Raw genomic sequence first — 17780 nt, 5'->3', positions numbered from 1 at the left:
GGTGCCAGTTCCTAGAGAGGGGGAAAGAGGGCTGTATATACCATCCCTTAGAAGGCTGTAATCAGCTTTGGAGAAGTTTTTTTGTTTGACCCTATCTAGGGGGGGGGGGGGGGTCAGGGGAGATGGTGACTTCAAACGTGACTGCTATATGGTCGGATCTTACCAGGGAGGAGGATGATACTGCAGGTATGCTGCAGTGGTTACTCATGGTGGTCAATACGAAGTCCGAGATATTAAATCACCTCTTGTTGGGCATCAACTAGCTGTACCAAATCATTTGCATGGACAAAAATCAAGGAATCTCTGGGTATTTGTGCTCTGGCATGAGACGTTCTTCCAGTATACGTTTAGGTAGTTAAAAAGTCACCCAGGATCAGGGTAAAGGGTTGAATCTTGATAGATTTGAAGATGTCCAGATAGGCAGACTGGACATCTTAGTCAGACTTGGGGGGGGGGGGGCAGTATCTAGCTATGATTTGTATAGGGGTCTTGCTAAAGTTAACTGCACCTAAAATCCCTCTTGTGCGTCATACTGTTTGACCAGCCTGGAGGTGTGTAGGTCTTTAATATATATTGAAACTCCACCTCCTTTGGCTTTACTACCCACAGTTTGGGATCTGAATGTATGATCAGATGAATAACCAGTAAGACTGGGGTTGCTCCCCACAGCTTTCAACCAGGTTTCTGTAACTGCGCAGATGTTAGCATTTTCCAGGGTTAAGAATGCTTGTAATTAATGCAGTTTCACGTTTAGATACTCCCAAGCATTTAGCAGCATGACCTTTAATTTGTTTATCCTGCCTCATCCCTTCTTCCTTCTTTTAATTCCTCCAAATCTTTTGGATTTTTAATACCATGAAGGGAATAGACTCCATTCCCAAGTCAAAGTATGATTAAAGTTCATGAAATTGGTATTGTTTCAATCTTTAATTTCAGCAAAAAGTGCTGCTCGCAGCACCTGCAACGTGCCCAGTAATGCAATTCGTATGAGGTTACGTGTATTGGTAACCTATCTAAATACGATTGTAGACTAAAAGACCCGTTGCTCCTACTACTTCTAGAACTGTCTGGGTATCTTTCCTCCACATTGCTCTCATTTCTGCCTGCAGATCCTGATATTTTATGACAGTCTCTCTCTGTATGCAAGACACTGTAGTTGCAAAGTGGTGTGATTTCAATGAACAATTTTACTTTTGTCTTCATTTCATTGATCACAATATTTGGTTATCTAGGATCTATCTTTTGAACTGTTGGTAATGGATGATCCCATGTGATATAAACATTTTCTATGATGCCTTGTGGCTCAAGTTTTCAGTGTTTTTCAGCCATTTCAATACTATAATGTTTGCACAATCCCCAGTGCAACAGTCTTGCCACATTATGCCTTCAACATACAGTCCTTCTGCCATTAGTATGTCACAACCAGCAATGAGGTGTGCTACCATTTCCAATTCAGTTTTACAAAACTTACATTTGTCTGTTTCCCACATGTTCAATGACTTTGTAAACCAGCATGCACGTAGCCCACTATCTTGGGCTGCCAATATTAACCTTTCATCTCTTGATTTGAATTTGCCTCTCCTTAACCAATACTACATTCGTTCCTGATCATAATGAGGTTCTTCCACATGTTTTCTATACTTGCAACTGTATTTACGCATTTTTCACATTTCTTGCCTTCTCATCTGGTCCTTCACCTTTTCTTTTGTCTTTTGGCACATTCAGTTGCTGACTGATGTTTACCTACTTCTGGTTTGATTTCCGTTCCTGCTTGACACAGATATGCTTCTGATAGATTAAAGCAGAGAAATCTTAGATTTAGTTTTCCTCATTTATCAAAACTTTCACTATGTTTGGGTCTTGTGAGGTCAGCAGATTTTTGGAATCCCACGATTGTAGATCTCCAAATGTAATAAATTTCAAGGAGGCCCATCCTGCCTTCGGAACGGAGAATATAATCCTGGTATGCAGTAATTTTTATAAATTATTTGGCGAGCATGAAGCATCCTTCTTGTTTACTTTTCTTATCATCTTACATGTTTTGGGGCCAGTCAATCACTCCAAAACTCTAAGTTAGAACAGGAAGGGCAAACTGGTTTATAGCTTGGATTTTGTTCCTAGATCTGAACCCGGATTTCAGGATTAAATTTGTCTTCTGAAGTATTCTTTACCAAGTTTTATTCACGTCTTCACATTTTATTGTTGAGCCGTCATCAATTCCCAAATATTTATACACTCCCTCTTGCTCAAGTTCTTTTATATCACATTCTTGTCCCAAACTGAGGTTTTCCTGGTGCTGCAGGTTTCCTGCTTTAAAGGTTGCTTTTGCACATTTATCAAGACCAAAATGGGATCTGAAAAAGTTGACAACTTGCAGTTGTGCTTTAAATTCCTCATCTGATGAGCTATAATCGACAAAGGGTAGATGAGAAGTCTTCACACTGTTGTTTTCAAGGAGCCAAATTACAGCCATGGCCTAAACTGTTAAGCAGACAGCTTAATGAGTTAAGGGCAAGGCAGAATAGCAGTGGTCACCCTGGAACTTCCCCCTTGGAATTTTTATCTGTGGGGTAATAAATAATTTGTCCTTTATCACGGCTTAATTGCAAAGTGGTCTGTCACTGTAATGTAGTTATCAGTATAGGTGCATCTTACACATTTTTAAGCACTCATCCATGAATGTGGAATATGATCAAATGCTTTTTTGTAGAAATCCATGACATACTTGGTGGAGAACTGTAAAAAGGGGAAGAATCTATGACAAACTATCCTTTGTTCCATGACATTTATTGCCCTTTTGTTCTGCCATAATTGTTTTCTTTTAAATGACTATAAACTGTCGGCATGAATTCCCCTGTATAGTTTATACGTCGTTGGAAGGGACGTTATAGGTTCATACTAGGCTATGTGCCCTAGGGCATTTATAAGCCTAGCCAGAATGTGTTTGGCTTTCGCCACCCATTTTAAATTTATTTTGCTATGCCCTTTTTCGAGGTTAGTATACTGTGCCTCTGTCTAACAGTGACACAGAAGTGATACCCGGGGTAAACCTACGATCTCCCATCCACTCATCAAGATTCCTCTTGAAGAGAGGAAATGAGGGACTCTGCCTAACCTGGACTTGGATTTTATTCCAGAGTGAAGGGAGCCTCTGGGTTATGAATCTGTCCCTCCAGCATGTCCTATTTATTTCAGTGCTGAGGTTCAAGTCTCTCAAGCACGTAGCTCGATGGGATTTGGATTTTCTGAGGTGCAGCATGTCCATTAATTCTGGGTTGGACATGGCTTTATACGTCAGGCACAGATCGCCTCTGAACAGGCGGTATGCCACTTGAGTAGAGCTGGAGTTTCTTTAACCGGGCAGCATATGGCATCTGTTTGAGCCCTTTGATCCTCTTGGTGAGGTACTTTTGGGGTCTTTCCAGTTGCTGCAGGTGTCTGGTAAGGTACATCCCAAAAGGGGCATTGTACTCAATTATGGGCCTGATGAGGGATGAGTAAAGAGGCACGATGACCTCCCCTGATCTAGATGCGAATCCCTTCATGATTAGGTGGGCTATATAAAATGTGTTTCTAACCACTTTGGCCACGTGGTTGTCAAATGAGAGATTGCTATCAACTTGGGTCCCCAGGTCCCTAATAATTTTTAGGGCAGCTTCCAGGTTTACTCTTAAGTAGGAGCATTGTTTTTCCCTGTTAGCCAGGTTGGTGTCTGTTCGGGGTGTGCGAATCAACAGTTCTTACTCATGGCTAAATCTTTGTGCAAAAATATTAATACTTGTTCTGCATCTAGGCCTGGAGTTTTCCAAGTAGAAGCTTTTCTTTCAATCCCTCTGGCTGTTGCTTCATCCCATTTCATACCCTGTATCTTTAAACTTCTTATTCTTTCTTTTACTACTCCTATCCATTTTGCATCTTTGTTATGTTCCACAGGATCTTCATAGATATTGCTCCAAATTGTATCCATTTCTTTTTCTGATGCTCTTTCAAATTCATTTTACTAGTTTCCTAATTCTCTATAAAATTTTTGGGTCATCAATAAATTGCTTATTTTGTACTTTTCCTTAATGTTTATCTGCGTATCTTCTAAATTTTTCCACTTCTACTGAGATTTTTAGTTTATTTGCGATAGTGTATGATGAATCCTAGTTTGTTCTAATACTGCACATTGCTTTTATCACATCTTTTAGTATTTTTGTTGATCTGTTCCCTCTTCTATATTCTAAAAAAGGGACACCTTTCTTAATTGCTTTACAGTTTTCTCTATTTGATACTTCCATGACTGTATTTGATTTCTCCCATTCCTTTCCCTCACTACCCTATGTTCTTGTGGTAGAACTTTAGCAGTCATTAGTTTAGCTGCACAGTAATGTATCCTGTTTACTTCTGTTATATCGCATGGACCATCCTAATTACTGTTGTTTCATCAAACTTCTGACTTTTGGGGTTTTATTGACCTTCTGGTCTTATTTCTTTCATTGATCTTAATATGTCAATGTCAAGCAACTCTTCTCTTAGCTCATTTTCTTCTAAACTGAGGGCACGTTTTGTTTTCCATTTCCAGCAGCCGTTCTATAGAATCTTCCTGTGGCACACTCTCTTCAATTTCATCCTGTGCCATCCGTTGCTCTGTCATATGGGAACTCAATAGCCTATCACTCCTCAACACTGACTGCATCAGAGTTTCCACAGTTTTTTTTTCCTTCCTTTGTTGTCCAGCTTCAAGTGAATGTCTATACTGGTTTCCTGTGGAACACTCCCAAAATATCTTCATATGGCACCTTACCAGTTGCTTCCCGTTCCACTGGTTTCCCCTTAATTTGGATATCCACTGCTCTTTCCTGTTGTGGTACTTTCTGAATTAGATTTTCTACACTGGATCCTTCACTTCGCAGGTACTCCGTAATCTCAGTCTCTATACTTCACCATTACTAATCAACTTTTATTTCTCTTCAAATATCTTTGGTGCTGCTCTTTTTGTATTGGCAAGTTTTGCTTTCTCCTTTGCATAAATATATCACACCATATTAAATCTCTTTTTCTTTCCCATGTCCATATTTCCTCTTCAGATGTCCCCGATCTCCTGCTTCTCCTTACTTTGGGGACTCGCTCCACCATGCTGTGATGTAACCCGTGTTAGATCTTCTACACCAAATCCCTCTTTGTAATACCAATTTCTTTTTTTAAATTGTAAAAATTTTCCATATCCGAATGTCTTTGCCTGTACTTCTCTTTGAATATCCTAGGGCTGCCGGCTTTATACGGATTAATTTGGTCCTCTCCTTTGCATAAATATTGTACCATATCAAATCTCGCTCTCTTTCCCATGTCCATATTTCTTATACTTTTCAAAAAAATCTCTAGATTTTATTTATATTTTTGCACTGCCTCAGATGTTTCTTTTTCCAAACATTTCAAAGTTTCTTGACCTATATACTGTTTTTCACAAATCTGTTTTATTAATGAATGTTTTATTAATGAATACAACATTTTATCTGAAGCTTCTGACAGTTTTTCTTGTGGAATTATTTTTCTTTCCTCCAATTTCTCTCAATTGTTTTGTATATTTTGTGTCTGGAAATTCTGGGGTTTTTTTGCAAAAAATACTAACAATACACAACTTCTTTCTTATCCTTAACAGTACACTTATTTCTTTGGCCTATCAATTTTTGTGATTTTTGTGGACTACTACTTCATTCTACAACCGGGGGGAGGGCATCCTCTCCTTGAGCCTGGCCCCGTTGTAAGAATGTTTCCGTATTTTGAGGATTCTATACAGTCATTTTTTCCAGTCCTGGCACAAGTGTGTCTACCAGGATTGGGCACTTTTTTTTATCCTGGGTCTTGTGCATCCAGCTATCTTTTTCATTTTTAACCTACTTCTGTCCATGATATGTGCTGTATAAATACAATCTATATTTCAGGGCTGTCTTGGTGAGATTTTGTGAAAAACAGGGGCCACCTTGCGAATGTACTCACTAAGACTTGAAGATTAATTCAGTTTCAGCGAGACTACTCCTTTACTTGCTGACTCCTCTCTCCATTCGGACCCCTGTATATTCCTTCTTGTACAACTACTCTGTTGTGTACCTTTGTGACAAACATTTTGTATGGAGCCTGGGAGTAGGAGAGAAGATCGAGGACAATATCCAAAATGCACACTTGTTTGAAAACAGCCAGTTCAAATGAGATGATCTTTTCTTCAAAAGGCAGTGACCGATTCATGTGCTTTATCCCCACAGAAAATGCTAATTTAAAGTTTTTGTACAATGTTTTTTCCAGACCTTTTTTGTTTGAAATTATATTCTTAATCATTTATTTGCAATGGTGCCCTTAACCTCTCTAGCTCTGCTACAGTGTCACTGACATAACTATTAAAATTAAATTAGTTCTAGCACTGAACATAGAGGACCCATGAACTAACTTGATATTAGCTGAGATGGCAACATTAGGCATGAAGGAAGAAAGGATTAGTATGCAGAGAAACCCTATCCTTGTGAAAGACGACATAGGGATGTATAGAAGACAAAGCCCAAAATGACCCCCCCAGGTGGAAAGCATCAGTGGTCACAATGGCAGAAGGGGAAGGAAGAGAGTGACAGACCTGCACGAATCTACCACCATAGATGGGACCTGCAAGTGTTTGTCAGCCCGATAGGTGCAGATAGGGGATGAAGAACAGACCACTGAACAGATAGTGTCCGCTGGAGAAGACGCATACAATACCTGGCTAGAGGGGACCAAAAGAATGGCAGCTGCCATAGAACCCAGAGCTCGTAGAAACAGCCTGGCCGGAGGGGTTGGTAGATTCAAGATGGCCGTATCCGACCTTTCAATGTGTCTCTGCAATGTTAAGGTAAGGCCGCTATCCAAGTAATGGTGTTCAGTTGGACTTCAATGACTAAACCGGCATTGGTTGCAACTTGCCCAAGTTTATGGTAATACCAGCAACTGAGATAGTTGGCAAAGATGATCTCAAAAATGATCTCTGGTTTGACCAAGTTGCCAGTGCCGGGGCAGTCAGAAGCCAATCGTATAAATACGGGAATACATGGAACCTTGCAGTCAGTGACTTGCCACCACTGCCATACATTTCTGTAAACACCCGGGGGGTTGTGGTGAGACCAAAGGGCAGGGCCCTGAATTGGAAGTGATGCTCCCAAGCGAAAGTGCAAATGACTTCTGGAACGTATTTTTTTTGTGATAGTACATGTCCTTGAAGTCCATTGAGCACAAACAATCTTTCTTCCTCAGTAACAGGAGCATGGACTGCACAGTCACCATCTCGACCCTGACTTTCTTTATGTACAAGTTGAGACTGCTTAGGTCTAAAATTGACCGTAGGTCCCCAGTCTTCTTTGGCACAAAAAAGAAACGAGAGTAAGTTCCGGACCCCCACTGATCCGTGGGAACCTCTTGGATTACTCACTTCTGCAGCTGGTCAATCTCGACAGCTGCCAACTCCCTCTCACTGGGTAGGACGTTGGGGAGTGTCTTTCGAATTTTTGACAGGAAAGAGAAAAGGGAATGTAGGAGCCTCTGGATGCAATATTTCAAACCCACACATTTGTTGTAATTTGGGCCCAGGCATTTGAGTGCAGAGCAAAACATCCCCCAACTGCCTCCATAGTAGGACAGTCAGGCAGCGCTTCAGGAGCGATGAAAGGGCTGGTCAGTAAAAGGTTCCACTGTGCCCTGGTTCTGCGGATCCCGTCGACCTGTAGAGTGGTGTCTTTCATTAAAGCCTCCTCAAGACTACTCTCCACTTTGATCAGGGAAAGAACCTTGAGACTTACGAAACAACCCTCTCCAATTCCTGTAATATATGTTAGTTGAAGGGTAGAAAACTTGATCCCCATAGTAGACAACGTCTTACCCTCTTACTTGCTGCAGATCAGGGTTTCCTTAAAAGGTGGTCCAAATACAGAAGAGCCAAAGGAGGCATTGACAAAAAGATGCCTCAAAAGAGCTCCGCGAAATCACATAGCTTCATTCAAGCATGACAATATATCGAGATGCCAGTGCCGGCTGCCCTAGAAGAACCCTCCGGAGAGTGGGAAACAAGTCTCATGAAGAGTTCACTATGGACAGAAATACCTCACCAGGAGGATCACTGGCCTCAAACAGATGCCCTATGCATCTCGACTGAAGAAATTCCAGCTGTACTCAGTTGCATACCGCCTACTCAGAGGTGATCTCTGCCTGACATACAAGGCCATGTCCAACCCAGAACTGATGGACATGCTCCACCTAAAGAAAACCTTATCCCCTCAAGCCACACACTCAAGGGATCTAAACCTCACCACAACAATAAATAGGACGTGCTGGAGGGATAGATTCCTGTCCCAGAGACGTCTCATGCTTTGGAACAAGATTCCAATCTACATTAGGCAGAGCTCTTCGCTAACACTCCAAGAGAAACCTTGACGAGTGGATGGGAAACAAAGTTTACCCCAGGGATCACTTCAGTGGCTCTGCTGGACAGAGGCACAGGGATCTAACCTAAGGGGGTGGTGAAAGCCAACACATTCTGGCTAGGCTTATAAATGCCTTCGGGCAGATAGACTTGAGACTTATTCATAGCCTAACTGTAGAGAAATAAAAGTAGTCTGACCATCAAGAATGTCAGACAACACATCTTAATGGCAACTTTAGAAACTGACAGAAACATGGACTACTAGAACCTCCTCATCTATAGAGTAGAAAAATTCCAGACACGGAGGCTAAAATTTGGCAGGTTGCAGTATACATAGATTATATATTTCTTGGCAAAGAATACGCAGGAATTCTTGTCCTTTGGATAACAAGGAGAGGTCACAGTGGAGTTTTTACACTGTCGAGTTGCCAACCTGGCTCCCAACCTTCACAGAAGGCACACACACACCCTACTGCAGGTCTTTAAAACTCACTCGACTGCAAGGAGGACATGCAGACTCCGCACAGAAGGTGCTCCAGCTGACAAATCGAACTGGAGAACCTCTTGCTGTGGGAGATAACGCTAACCGCTACAACACTGCAGCCTGTGTCATATGACAGAAACAATTGCTATAACAAATTCCAGTAATGCAGGAATAACCAATTCATTATAAAAATTCCTGCATCCTTGAACAACATGCCCCTAGTGTTATAACCAAATTATTCCTATCCTCCCCTTTTCATTCCTACTGGAGCATAATTTCATATACGTTGATTTCAAAAGTACAAATATCCTCAAATTTTACGATATTTCAAAATTCACTTGTAACAGCATATTCCCCTAACATGGCCACAGCATGCGATTTCACAAAGGAGTTTCATGCCTACTTCGATAGGTATAAGCAATCGACAGTCCCAATCGGATGTAAATACAATGGGAACTTAAAAGCAAACCACTCTGATGGGCCACAAAAATAAATGTGCTCTACAACAAAAGGAAAAAAAAATCCAGAGTGTACATCAAAAGAGACCCCCAAAATAAAAGAAAATGGCAGAGTATTGGAGGGGGAAAAAACTACGAGGACTACTAATGCAGCCCATGAACTTAAGTTAAGCATCCGAAGTAAGATTACAAAGTCTTCTTTAGTTACATTGGGAAACTTTAACACCCGCCAATGCTCCGAATTCATTTATAATGGCATCAACTTCTCTGACACAGCTGACATTAGCAAGATACTGACTTACAAAAACTATGTGCTAACTTCATTCCAGAGAGTACTATGCAAAGGCAACTTATTCCTCACTAAAGAGCATACATTAAAGGCACTCTTCAAAACTAAAATTAAAAATACTTCTGTAATGATATGAGGTAGTGCCAGCGGGAGTAGGGCAGTGCATGTGTAACATATGCCAGCATAGCTAGCTGGAGCTGTAAACAATTATGTCATTTGAATATCAAACTGATTTATACAGATGCTAATGTTAAAAATGTATTTGTAAAGCTGCTTGTGTTAATCAACAGTGGGTCCTGCTCAACAGAAAAGAAATATACATGTACGTCAGGCTACATTGTTGTAATGTATACATTTTAAGAGAGGATAATGGAAGGGAAGGGGTTAAGCTCAGCCCAGCTAACCTTAAGAAAAACAGACTGAAATGAAAAGACTTTGATAGAATCATGGCCTAAACTAATATCCGACTGCAGCCAGATACTCAATATTTATGAAAAGCATTTCTGCAGGAAGGGTAGAAGTACTGAATTGTTTTATAGCTTCAGGATTCGGTATTAAGCCTTATCAAAATTGTGTGTGTATTGTGACATATTTGTGAAAAATCCTGGTTCAGTTGCTAATGAGAGGGGTACTGTGTGAACCACAGAGTCAGGTGACCGGATGTGATGTCATCCTGTAGCCAACACTGAAATTGTATTTGAATACCAGTGAGATGTGTCAGTTCCAATAAGAGTACATCTTGTCACAAGACACTCCTCCGCTTCATCTTGTCTTGCTCTAGCCAGTAAGTAGGGAACAGTAATTCTTCAGTCAGTTAGGAAAATATAGTGAGATTGGTTAAATATTGTTTTTCCGTATCGGTCAGAGTCTTTCCATCTGTGTGTGTGTGTTTTTTTTTTTTTTTACTTTCTGCGACAAACTCTGGTGTTTACTGTAAATAGACAAAGTATTCTCATGTTTTCTTTTTCATTATTTATATTAAACAGAGTATAAACCTTTCATTGTGCCTGGTCTTTTAGAAAATATTTTAATCTTTGGGAGATGGTGGAGGACTTGGCTTGAACACCTGGCTGTGGACTCTTGAGGTGGTCAGTATGGAGTCTTACTTGTGGCAGAGAGAAAGTCCAGCCCCAGGACTGGAGTGTGCATTCTGTGTGCTCTAAAGGAAAACTGTACTTGATGCAGCATCTGAAAATACTGTGCATCTGAGAACATCCCCCACTGGTGTGGACTAAGAATCCTTAATCACAGGCCCAGAGGAGGGATGTCACAATTACTACATGGGACCTGATAATATGCCATCTAACAGTACGCAGGTGGCCCCAACACTAACCCCAGAAATTGCAAAGTCACAAGACTGAGGAGCCTTATTTGCCAATCCTGAAGGGAGACCTATGCCCTCAGGGATCTCATTATCCAAGACCTCCTTCTTCTTGACATGTCAAACAGTTAAGCCAACACCAGAACAAAGATCTGACTCTACATCAGCAAATAAATAAAACTAAATAGGGAGATGAATCCTCCCTTGCTCTGGATTTGAACCCCCCAACTTCCACGTCAAGCAGTGCAATTCCCCGCCTGCCTTCAAATCATAGCTTAGACAACTGAATGGACATGCTAAAATATACTCCAGGACATACACGCCTTGAGCACCTTGGAAAGGCTGGTAGACCCTGAGGGCGGTTATTGGCAAGATACCCATGGTCTCTGGCCTACTAGCCGCATATGTTCTAGGATTATACAACCATATCCATAACACAGCCAACAAATGATAGCAGACACCTACATACTGATCTGGAACAAATTTCAGGCCACAGAACGGAACAATATCCACTCTTCCCCCTCATACAACACAGCTCCACAGAAATTCCATTGAAAGGTCACCTCTGCCACAGTCACAACACAAGTTTTATGGCACCAGACGAGATAAAGAGATTAATTTGTACAAATACAAGCTAGCACACACTTTACGTTTTTATTACAGCATTAAAACTAGCTATGTCCCCAGCTATATTGAAAAAGACTAATAGTCCCAAAATACAAATGAAGCCCTTCCACGTACCCAAATAATTATAGAAATAAATAATCAGCCTCACAAACATATCATGCAGGGTGATGGAAAGAATCCTCACACAACTTACTGAAACAGACATGGGAAACCTTCTCTATAATCTAAATGTAATCTTTTCACAAGCAGTGCTTGCACTCTTAACTTTGCAAATTTCTCAAGAGAATGACCACTGCTTTGGATGAGGGTTTCCCTTTGCATGCAACTTACCCCACCCTGGCTGAAGTGTTAGTCTACACCAAATTACTAATTAAACTCAAGAGGTTTAATGGTGAATGAAGCATTAACTTCGATTCAAGCTGGCTAAATAGTCATATACGCAGGTAAAGACCAGTCTCCTGTCCTCATTATCCCTCAAGGCTCTGTCCCAGGGCCGCACCTTTTGACTGTTTTATCAAATATCACAACACTAACTTTAAGATCTAGCTCACCAAATATGCTAAGGACTGCAATACTGATCCGCGGTGGTGCAGCAGTAGCGTTGCTGCCTCACAGCAAGAGGCTCTTCCGTTCAGTTCTCGGCTGGAGTGCGGGGAGTGCCTTCTGTGTGGAGTCTGCATGTCCTCCCCGTGGTTGAGTGGGCATTCGAAAGACATGCGTAAATGAGCGTGCCTTTGTTGAAGGTTGAAAGTCACGCGGGCACTTCGGCGTTCGTCAAAATCTACAGCCAATCATTAGTGGACCGGAGTTCCACTGTGGCGACCCCTAACCGGGAAAAACCGAAAGACAGCAACAACTCAACTCCACTGACACAACCTTCATTTCAAATTGCTATAGAAGAAATTACTTTGCTTTCAATGTGAAAAACAAAAACATGCATCACCCGGACACTTGTCAAAACCCCTCACCAGCTTTATGCATTGTTAGCCACCAACAACCAAAAGTTGATAAAATAGTAAGAGACCTTTTGGGTCCTTGTAGAGGACTACCTTTGCTACCCATACAACAGCAAACATCCATAAATCATACGGAACTGCCCACTTGATCCTCACTGGGGCTGTGCCAAAGGTAACTCCCCACTGTAACAAGCTGTTATGGGCCAATTCTACAATACTGTACCCTATTCCGTAACCCACTCATACACCATTTGACACAATAATTACAAGGATTAAGGCTGTGAGCTATTAAGCTGTATAATAAAATCCTGGACTGCAAGAGCCATCTTATTCCCTCAGCCTCCATTTACCTAATGTGCGACTTTGAGCAAGCTACTTCACCAGACAGTGCTCCTGGGATACCACTGTAAAGGAATACTTCTGTCTAATGGTGGATTTGGCAAGTTAACACACAAACATAATTTAAAAGATCAGGAAAGGTGCAAAGATTATTTACAAAGGGAATCATTGGAAAAGATAAACAAGGGTTTCAAGGCTTGTGTGATCGTCAAAAGATACATCAGTTTTCTCTCCCTTCTCTTTACCTTATTGCTGCCTTCTTAAAGGAAACCTGTGCCTTACATTCACAGCATTAAAGGACTGATTACGTTCTGTAATCCTCTGATCAAACAAACAATGATCAAACAAACACTCCAGCTAATCTGATCACAAAATGTCATTCAACCGCAATTAATATTAACCATATGGTGAAACGTATCAACTTCATAAGTATAGACTCCCAGACCTACAGAACGGACTCTTCTTGAAGTCAGTCCATAAATATCTTGGAGAATGAGAAGGAGGACTGCATGGTAGCCCATATGTCCCAACATTGGAATTCAGACATCAAACTTCTCAATGGCCAACAGGTCTCGAGTTTGTCAACTAAAGTTACGAACCTATGAAACAAAACATACCAATGGAAAAGCCCCACATGAGCTGAGCAAGCTAAAAATGGACCTGGGCAGTTGGTCTTAAGTGGAGAAATAACCAGCTTTTGCTATTTTAGGCATTGTCAACATCCTTGCAAACAAATTCAGAATCAACTTCACACATGTGACTTATTCTCAAAAGTCAATTTCTCCTACTTCCCAATTATCTGTAATCATTTACTGAAAGTGCTAACCAAGATAAAAAATACTTCTTCCATGGGACCAAAGAATATACCAGATTGCAAACCTACCCTTTAAAATTGTTTAACCTAAAGGTCAGCTGCAAATTTATTCACTGATAAGTGATTGTCATGATGCCCCTCCATAAGAGTGACCTTACAACTGATCCAGGTTATTACAGACCTAAAAGTATTACAAGGCTCAACTGCAAAGTCTTGACATGTATTACAAAAGGCTTTCATCTATCAAAAAAAAAAAGCTATCAAAAATATTATTTGACTTGACAACCCCTACAGCTGGCTTTGAGAAGGGTAGATCCTGTCTACTGAATCTGGTTAACGCCTTCAATAGGATTATTGAGTCTTTAGACCATGACTCATGTAGTACACATGACATATCTTCACCTGGTCAAGGCATGAGACAATTTCCCCAAGCTGGCATCATACAGAAGCTAAATGCATTAAAATTCAACCCATAATGTGGCAATGGCTAAAAAGACAGAAACCACATATGCAAGTTGCAATAGACTCATCAGAATGTATTCAAGTGACCAGCACTGTCACACAGGACTAGCTGCAACTTTCCTCTTTAGCCTTTACTTATAAAATCTGCAGGCATACAGCCAAGACCTCTAACTAAAAGGTTTAGGTGTTTCCAAGTCACCCTCCAACACAAATACTTCTGCATGAACTCTGCCAGAACTCTGCCTGGTAAACTCAGTATACTAAAAATGGGCTCAAACTAAATGCCAAGAAGCGCAGTACTGTAACTTTTGGGAGACAATATCCCTCACCTCATCATACCATATAGGCAATACAAAACTACCAAATTAAAATGGAGTCAAAGACTTAGCAACCTGGGTTGATAATTGCATATTTTCTGACCTTCATGTGACAATAGCTGTCGGGACATCCTTTTATTTAGCACAGCTATTTGCAAAAGGAAAATCTTCAAGGTCTGAAGAGGTAATCATTCCCCTATACTCATCATTGATCAGACGAGTTACCACATAAATTTAAACAATTAGAAAGACTCTAAAAGGTTTTTAACCAAAAGTATAAATGATATAAAGTCCCTGGGTTATCAAGAGAGGCTGGGAGCTGGTCATTCGAGCAGTGCAGAAAGACAAAGCCCCGACTACTGTCCAGGTGACCCAGATTCAATTAGCAGCTCCAGTATCTGGCAAAACAGCATGGAGGGATGGAGGTGTGCCCTTCCCGGGTTGAAGGTGGTTACTTCGATGTTCCCCTTGATGTCCCTGGCAGAGACTGGGGATTTGTATGGGGGAATGCATAGTCTAAAAGGGGAATGAATTGGAGAAGGGCTGAGCTCACATGGAAACAGCGCAAAATGTTGCATACTCCCACTGAGCACCCAACCCTACAATGGAAACCACGTAGTCAGGGAGGGAGAGGGAAGAAAGAGCCTTAAAAGTCCTCCTACAGATGCTGGACAGCACCCCCCCCCCACGATGCACTTAGAATCCATGTGGGCCCCTGTCAAAAATCAGTGGTCCCAGCACTGGAAGTGGGGCACTGGAGACAGCTGTCAAAATGAAGCAGGGACAGCAGCACCCAAAAAGAGGCTCAAATTAATCAATCTGTATGCCTTACCTAACAATCTCATCTGAAATGTCACTTGAAATTTAGACTCTTAATGTGGACATACATACATTGATTCTATATCCTTAAATAGTAATTCTTATAGTATGTATCATCTACAAACTGTAATTTGTACAATTCTGTAAATACTGTATTTTAACTCTGTATATAATGCAATCTGAATCACTTCTATAGAAAGTACCATCTGCAAATAAATAAATAAATAAATAAATAAATAAAGCTTTATCCTTTTATTCACTGTCATAGTGCATCAATATGGGAAAATCTCCGTCTCGCATACCATGCCATAAGAGACCCAGTTGTCTTGGGCCTCCTGTATCTCTAGGGACCTGTATACACCTCAGCACCTCAGAAACCTTTGGAATAAAATGATCCTTGCATGTTAAGCAGCATAACTCACTCTCTTCCCTTAAATGCAACCTACATGAATGGTACTCACAAATTGACTCCAAGATTGACTGGTATGACTCTCCTGCCAGATGTGGCCTGAAGAAGGGTACTGGCAATGCATAAACTGTTAAAATAAACACTAAAATGTCTTTGGAATGTCAATGAAATCTACAAGACTTGTCCTCAAGGGGTTACATCTTCTAACTCCATACTGGGGAGATTTTCTCACACAGATCCTAAGATGTCACTTGCTGCTTAAAATTAAGTTATAAAGACACAAATCTACACTAGGAGGAATGTGGACAGTTGCCTTCTTTGTTGCATGCCCCAAGAGAATGCTCCAAGTTGGCAAATTTTGAGTAACAGGTTTTACAGTAAATAAGGTGCATCTGTTGTAGTACAAAGACTAATTTAGGACAAACTCTTACCTAAGAGATTTTAATGTCGGCTGACATTAGAAAACAATTTAAACTGCCAGCAATGGCTTTTAGAGTAATAACTAGACTATAGTTCTCTATTAGTTACTGGAAGTGTCAAATAGACCTCTCTTACCCACTCATTCTGTCTATGGTTAGCATTTAACAACTAAGCTGCATCATCCTGTGATTACACACATCTTTCATTATCCCTTTAAATGTCAAAATATGCAATAATGGTATACTTGCATTTTAAACAGTTCACAGTATGAAAATTCTTTCACCACAAAAGTAAACCCAAACAGAAAAGACAAAATGTATTAACTTTACATCTTATTTTCAATCTGTGAATAAATTATTCTGCAGCCTTCAAGCTCGGCTGTATGAGAAATAAATGGTCCTAAAATTTAGCATTGCTACTCCTAAACTTAATTATGCTTTTCATAAAGTCACAGCTGCTTATGGGCACATACTTTATTAAATACATAAACTACGCCTATGCAAAGTCTCTGTAGCACGTGGTTTAGTATATAAAAGACCTTCTACTGTGAAGAATAAGAGTGTGCACCTCATTCTGATCTGACCGTCATCTATAACTTTTAAAGGTCAGTGCTAGCATTCTAACAATGGGAGATTCGCGGTGGGGTAGGTATTGTTATAATACAAAGCCGACAACAAATGGTTCAAAAGCAAACTGTGCATTACACTAAAATATCACATCTGAAAGTTATGCAGTAAAACAAACAGTCACTATAATAGCAACCACAAGCAAATGACAAGGGTTTGTCCATAAATAGGCCTTTTGCTTCACTGTTGATCCATTTTCTGGGTAAAAGGATAAGACCGCTTAAGTTCTTTCGTCTGCTGTTTTGAAACAGTCCCAATAAATGTGCTCTGTGTGGATGCATTGAGTTTTTTAACGTAAACCGCAGAAAGTACGGCGACATCAGGCACATTTAAACACTGAATACTAGATCTGGCAATTAGAAAACTAGCTAATCCTCCTACTCATGAGTTCTCTAGAAAAGCAGCCACCCCACATCGCTAGCTGAAATCATAGCCAGTCTTTTTATGTACCAGCGTTTGAAATATAACGCAATACCTGCGTGCGTTGCCTTCACAATCTACAGTGCCACGCGAATGAATGACAAGTTGTCAAAACGAAAGAAGCCTCAACTACTCTACACAACAACGTCTAAACCAAATTCATATCACTTCTGTATGACAATAAATCAAATACTATTAACCTGCTGGTCTCCACGAGTACTGTACTTATTTCCTTTTGTCAATCCCAAGTACTTCTCCAGCGCCGAAAGCTCCTCCACATTGACTACAGCCATCTTGCTTCGTGGAAACACCAGGCTATAAGGATACTAACAAACAAACCAGAATTCAATTGGAGCTCTTTATCTCCGCCTTAAAGGCTACGACTTTGTGTCCGGGTGCATCGGATTAGGAATAGCTCTTTCAGCTACATACAAACTGAAACCGAAAGTTACGGATGTGTGTCACACTGACAGTACATTTACAACGAAGTAGTCGTGTACTACTACCTATATTACACGGCCATTGTAAGTTCGTGAAAACTCAATGGTGTATTATACAAGGGTGAGGTCGTTTGACAAACCGTCCAACATCTGAATAAAACTA

At 40.7% G+C, this 17780-nt stretch overlaps 1 protein-coding gene across 1 annotated transcript in view; it reads right to left on the bottom strand.

Moving 5' to 3' along the window:
• EEF1E1 (eukaryotic translation elongation factor 1 epsilon 1) overlaps positions 1–17567 on the bottom strand; it is a 293330-nt gene extending 275763 nt beyond the window's left edge. The window contains exon 1 of the mRNA XM_044065421.1: positions 17378–17567. Within this exon, the coding sequence (XP_043921356.1) occupies positions 17378–17470 (93 nt within the window). The 5' untranslated portion in view covers positions 17471–17567. The remainder of the gene's footprint in view (positions 1–17377) is intronic.
• Positions 17568–17780: the final 213 nt, after the last annotated feature.

Source organism: Protopterus annectens, chromosome 3.part0, assembly GCF_019279795.1.
Source record: "Protopterus annectens isolate FY-2018-M chromosome 3.part0, PAN1.0, whole genome shotgun sequence".
Taxonomy (NCBI): domain Eukaryota; kingdom Metazoa; phylum Chordata; order Ceratodontiformes; family Protopteridae; genus Protopterus; species Protopterus annectens.
Note: the sequence above shows the minus strand (reverse complement) of the source record. Positions and strands in the feature narration are given on the sequence as shown.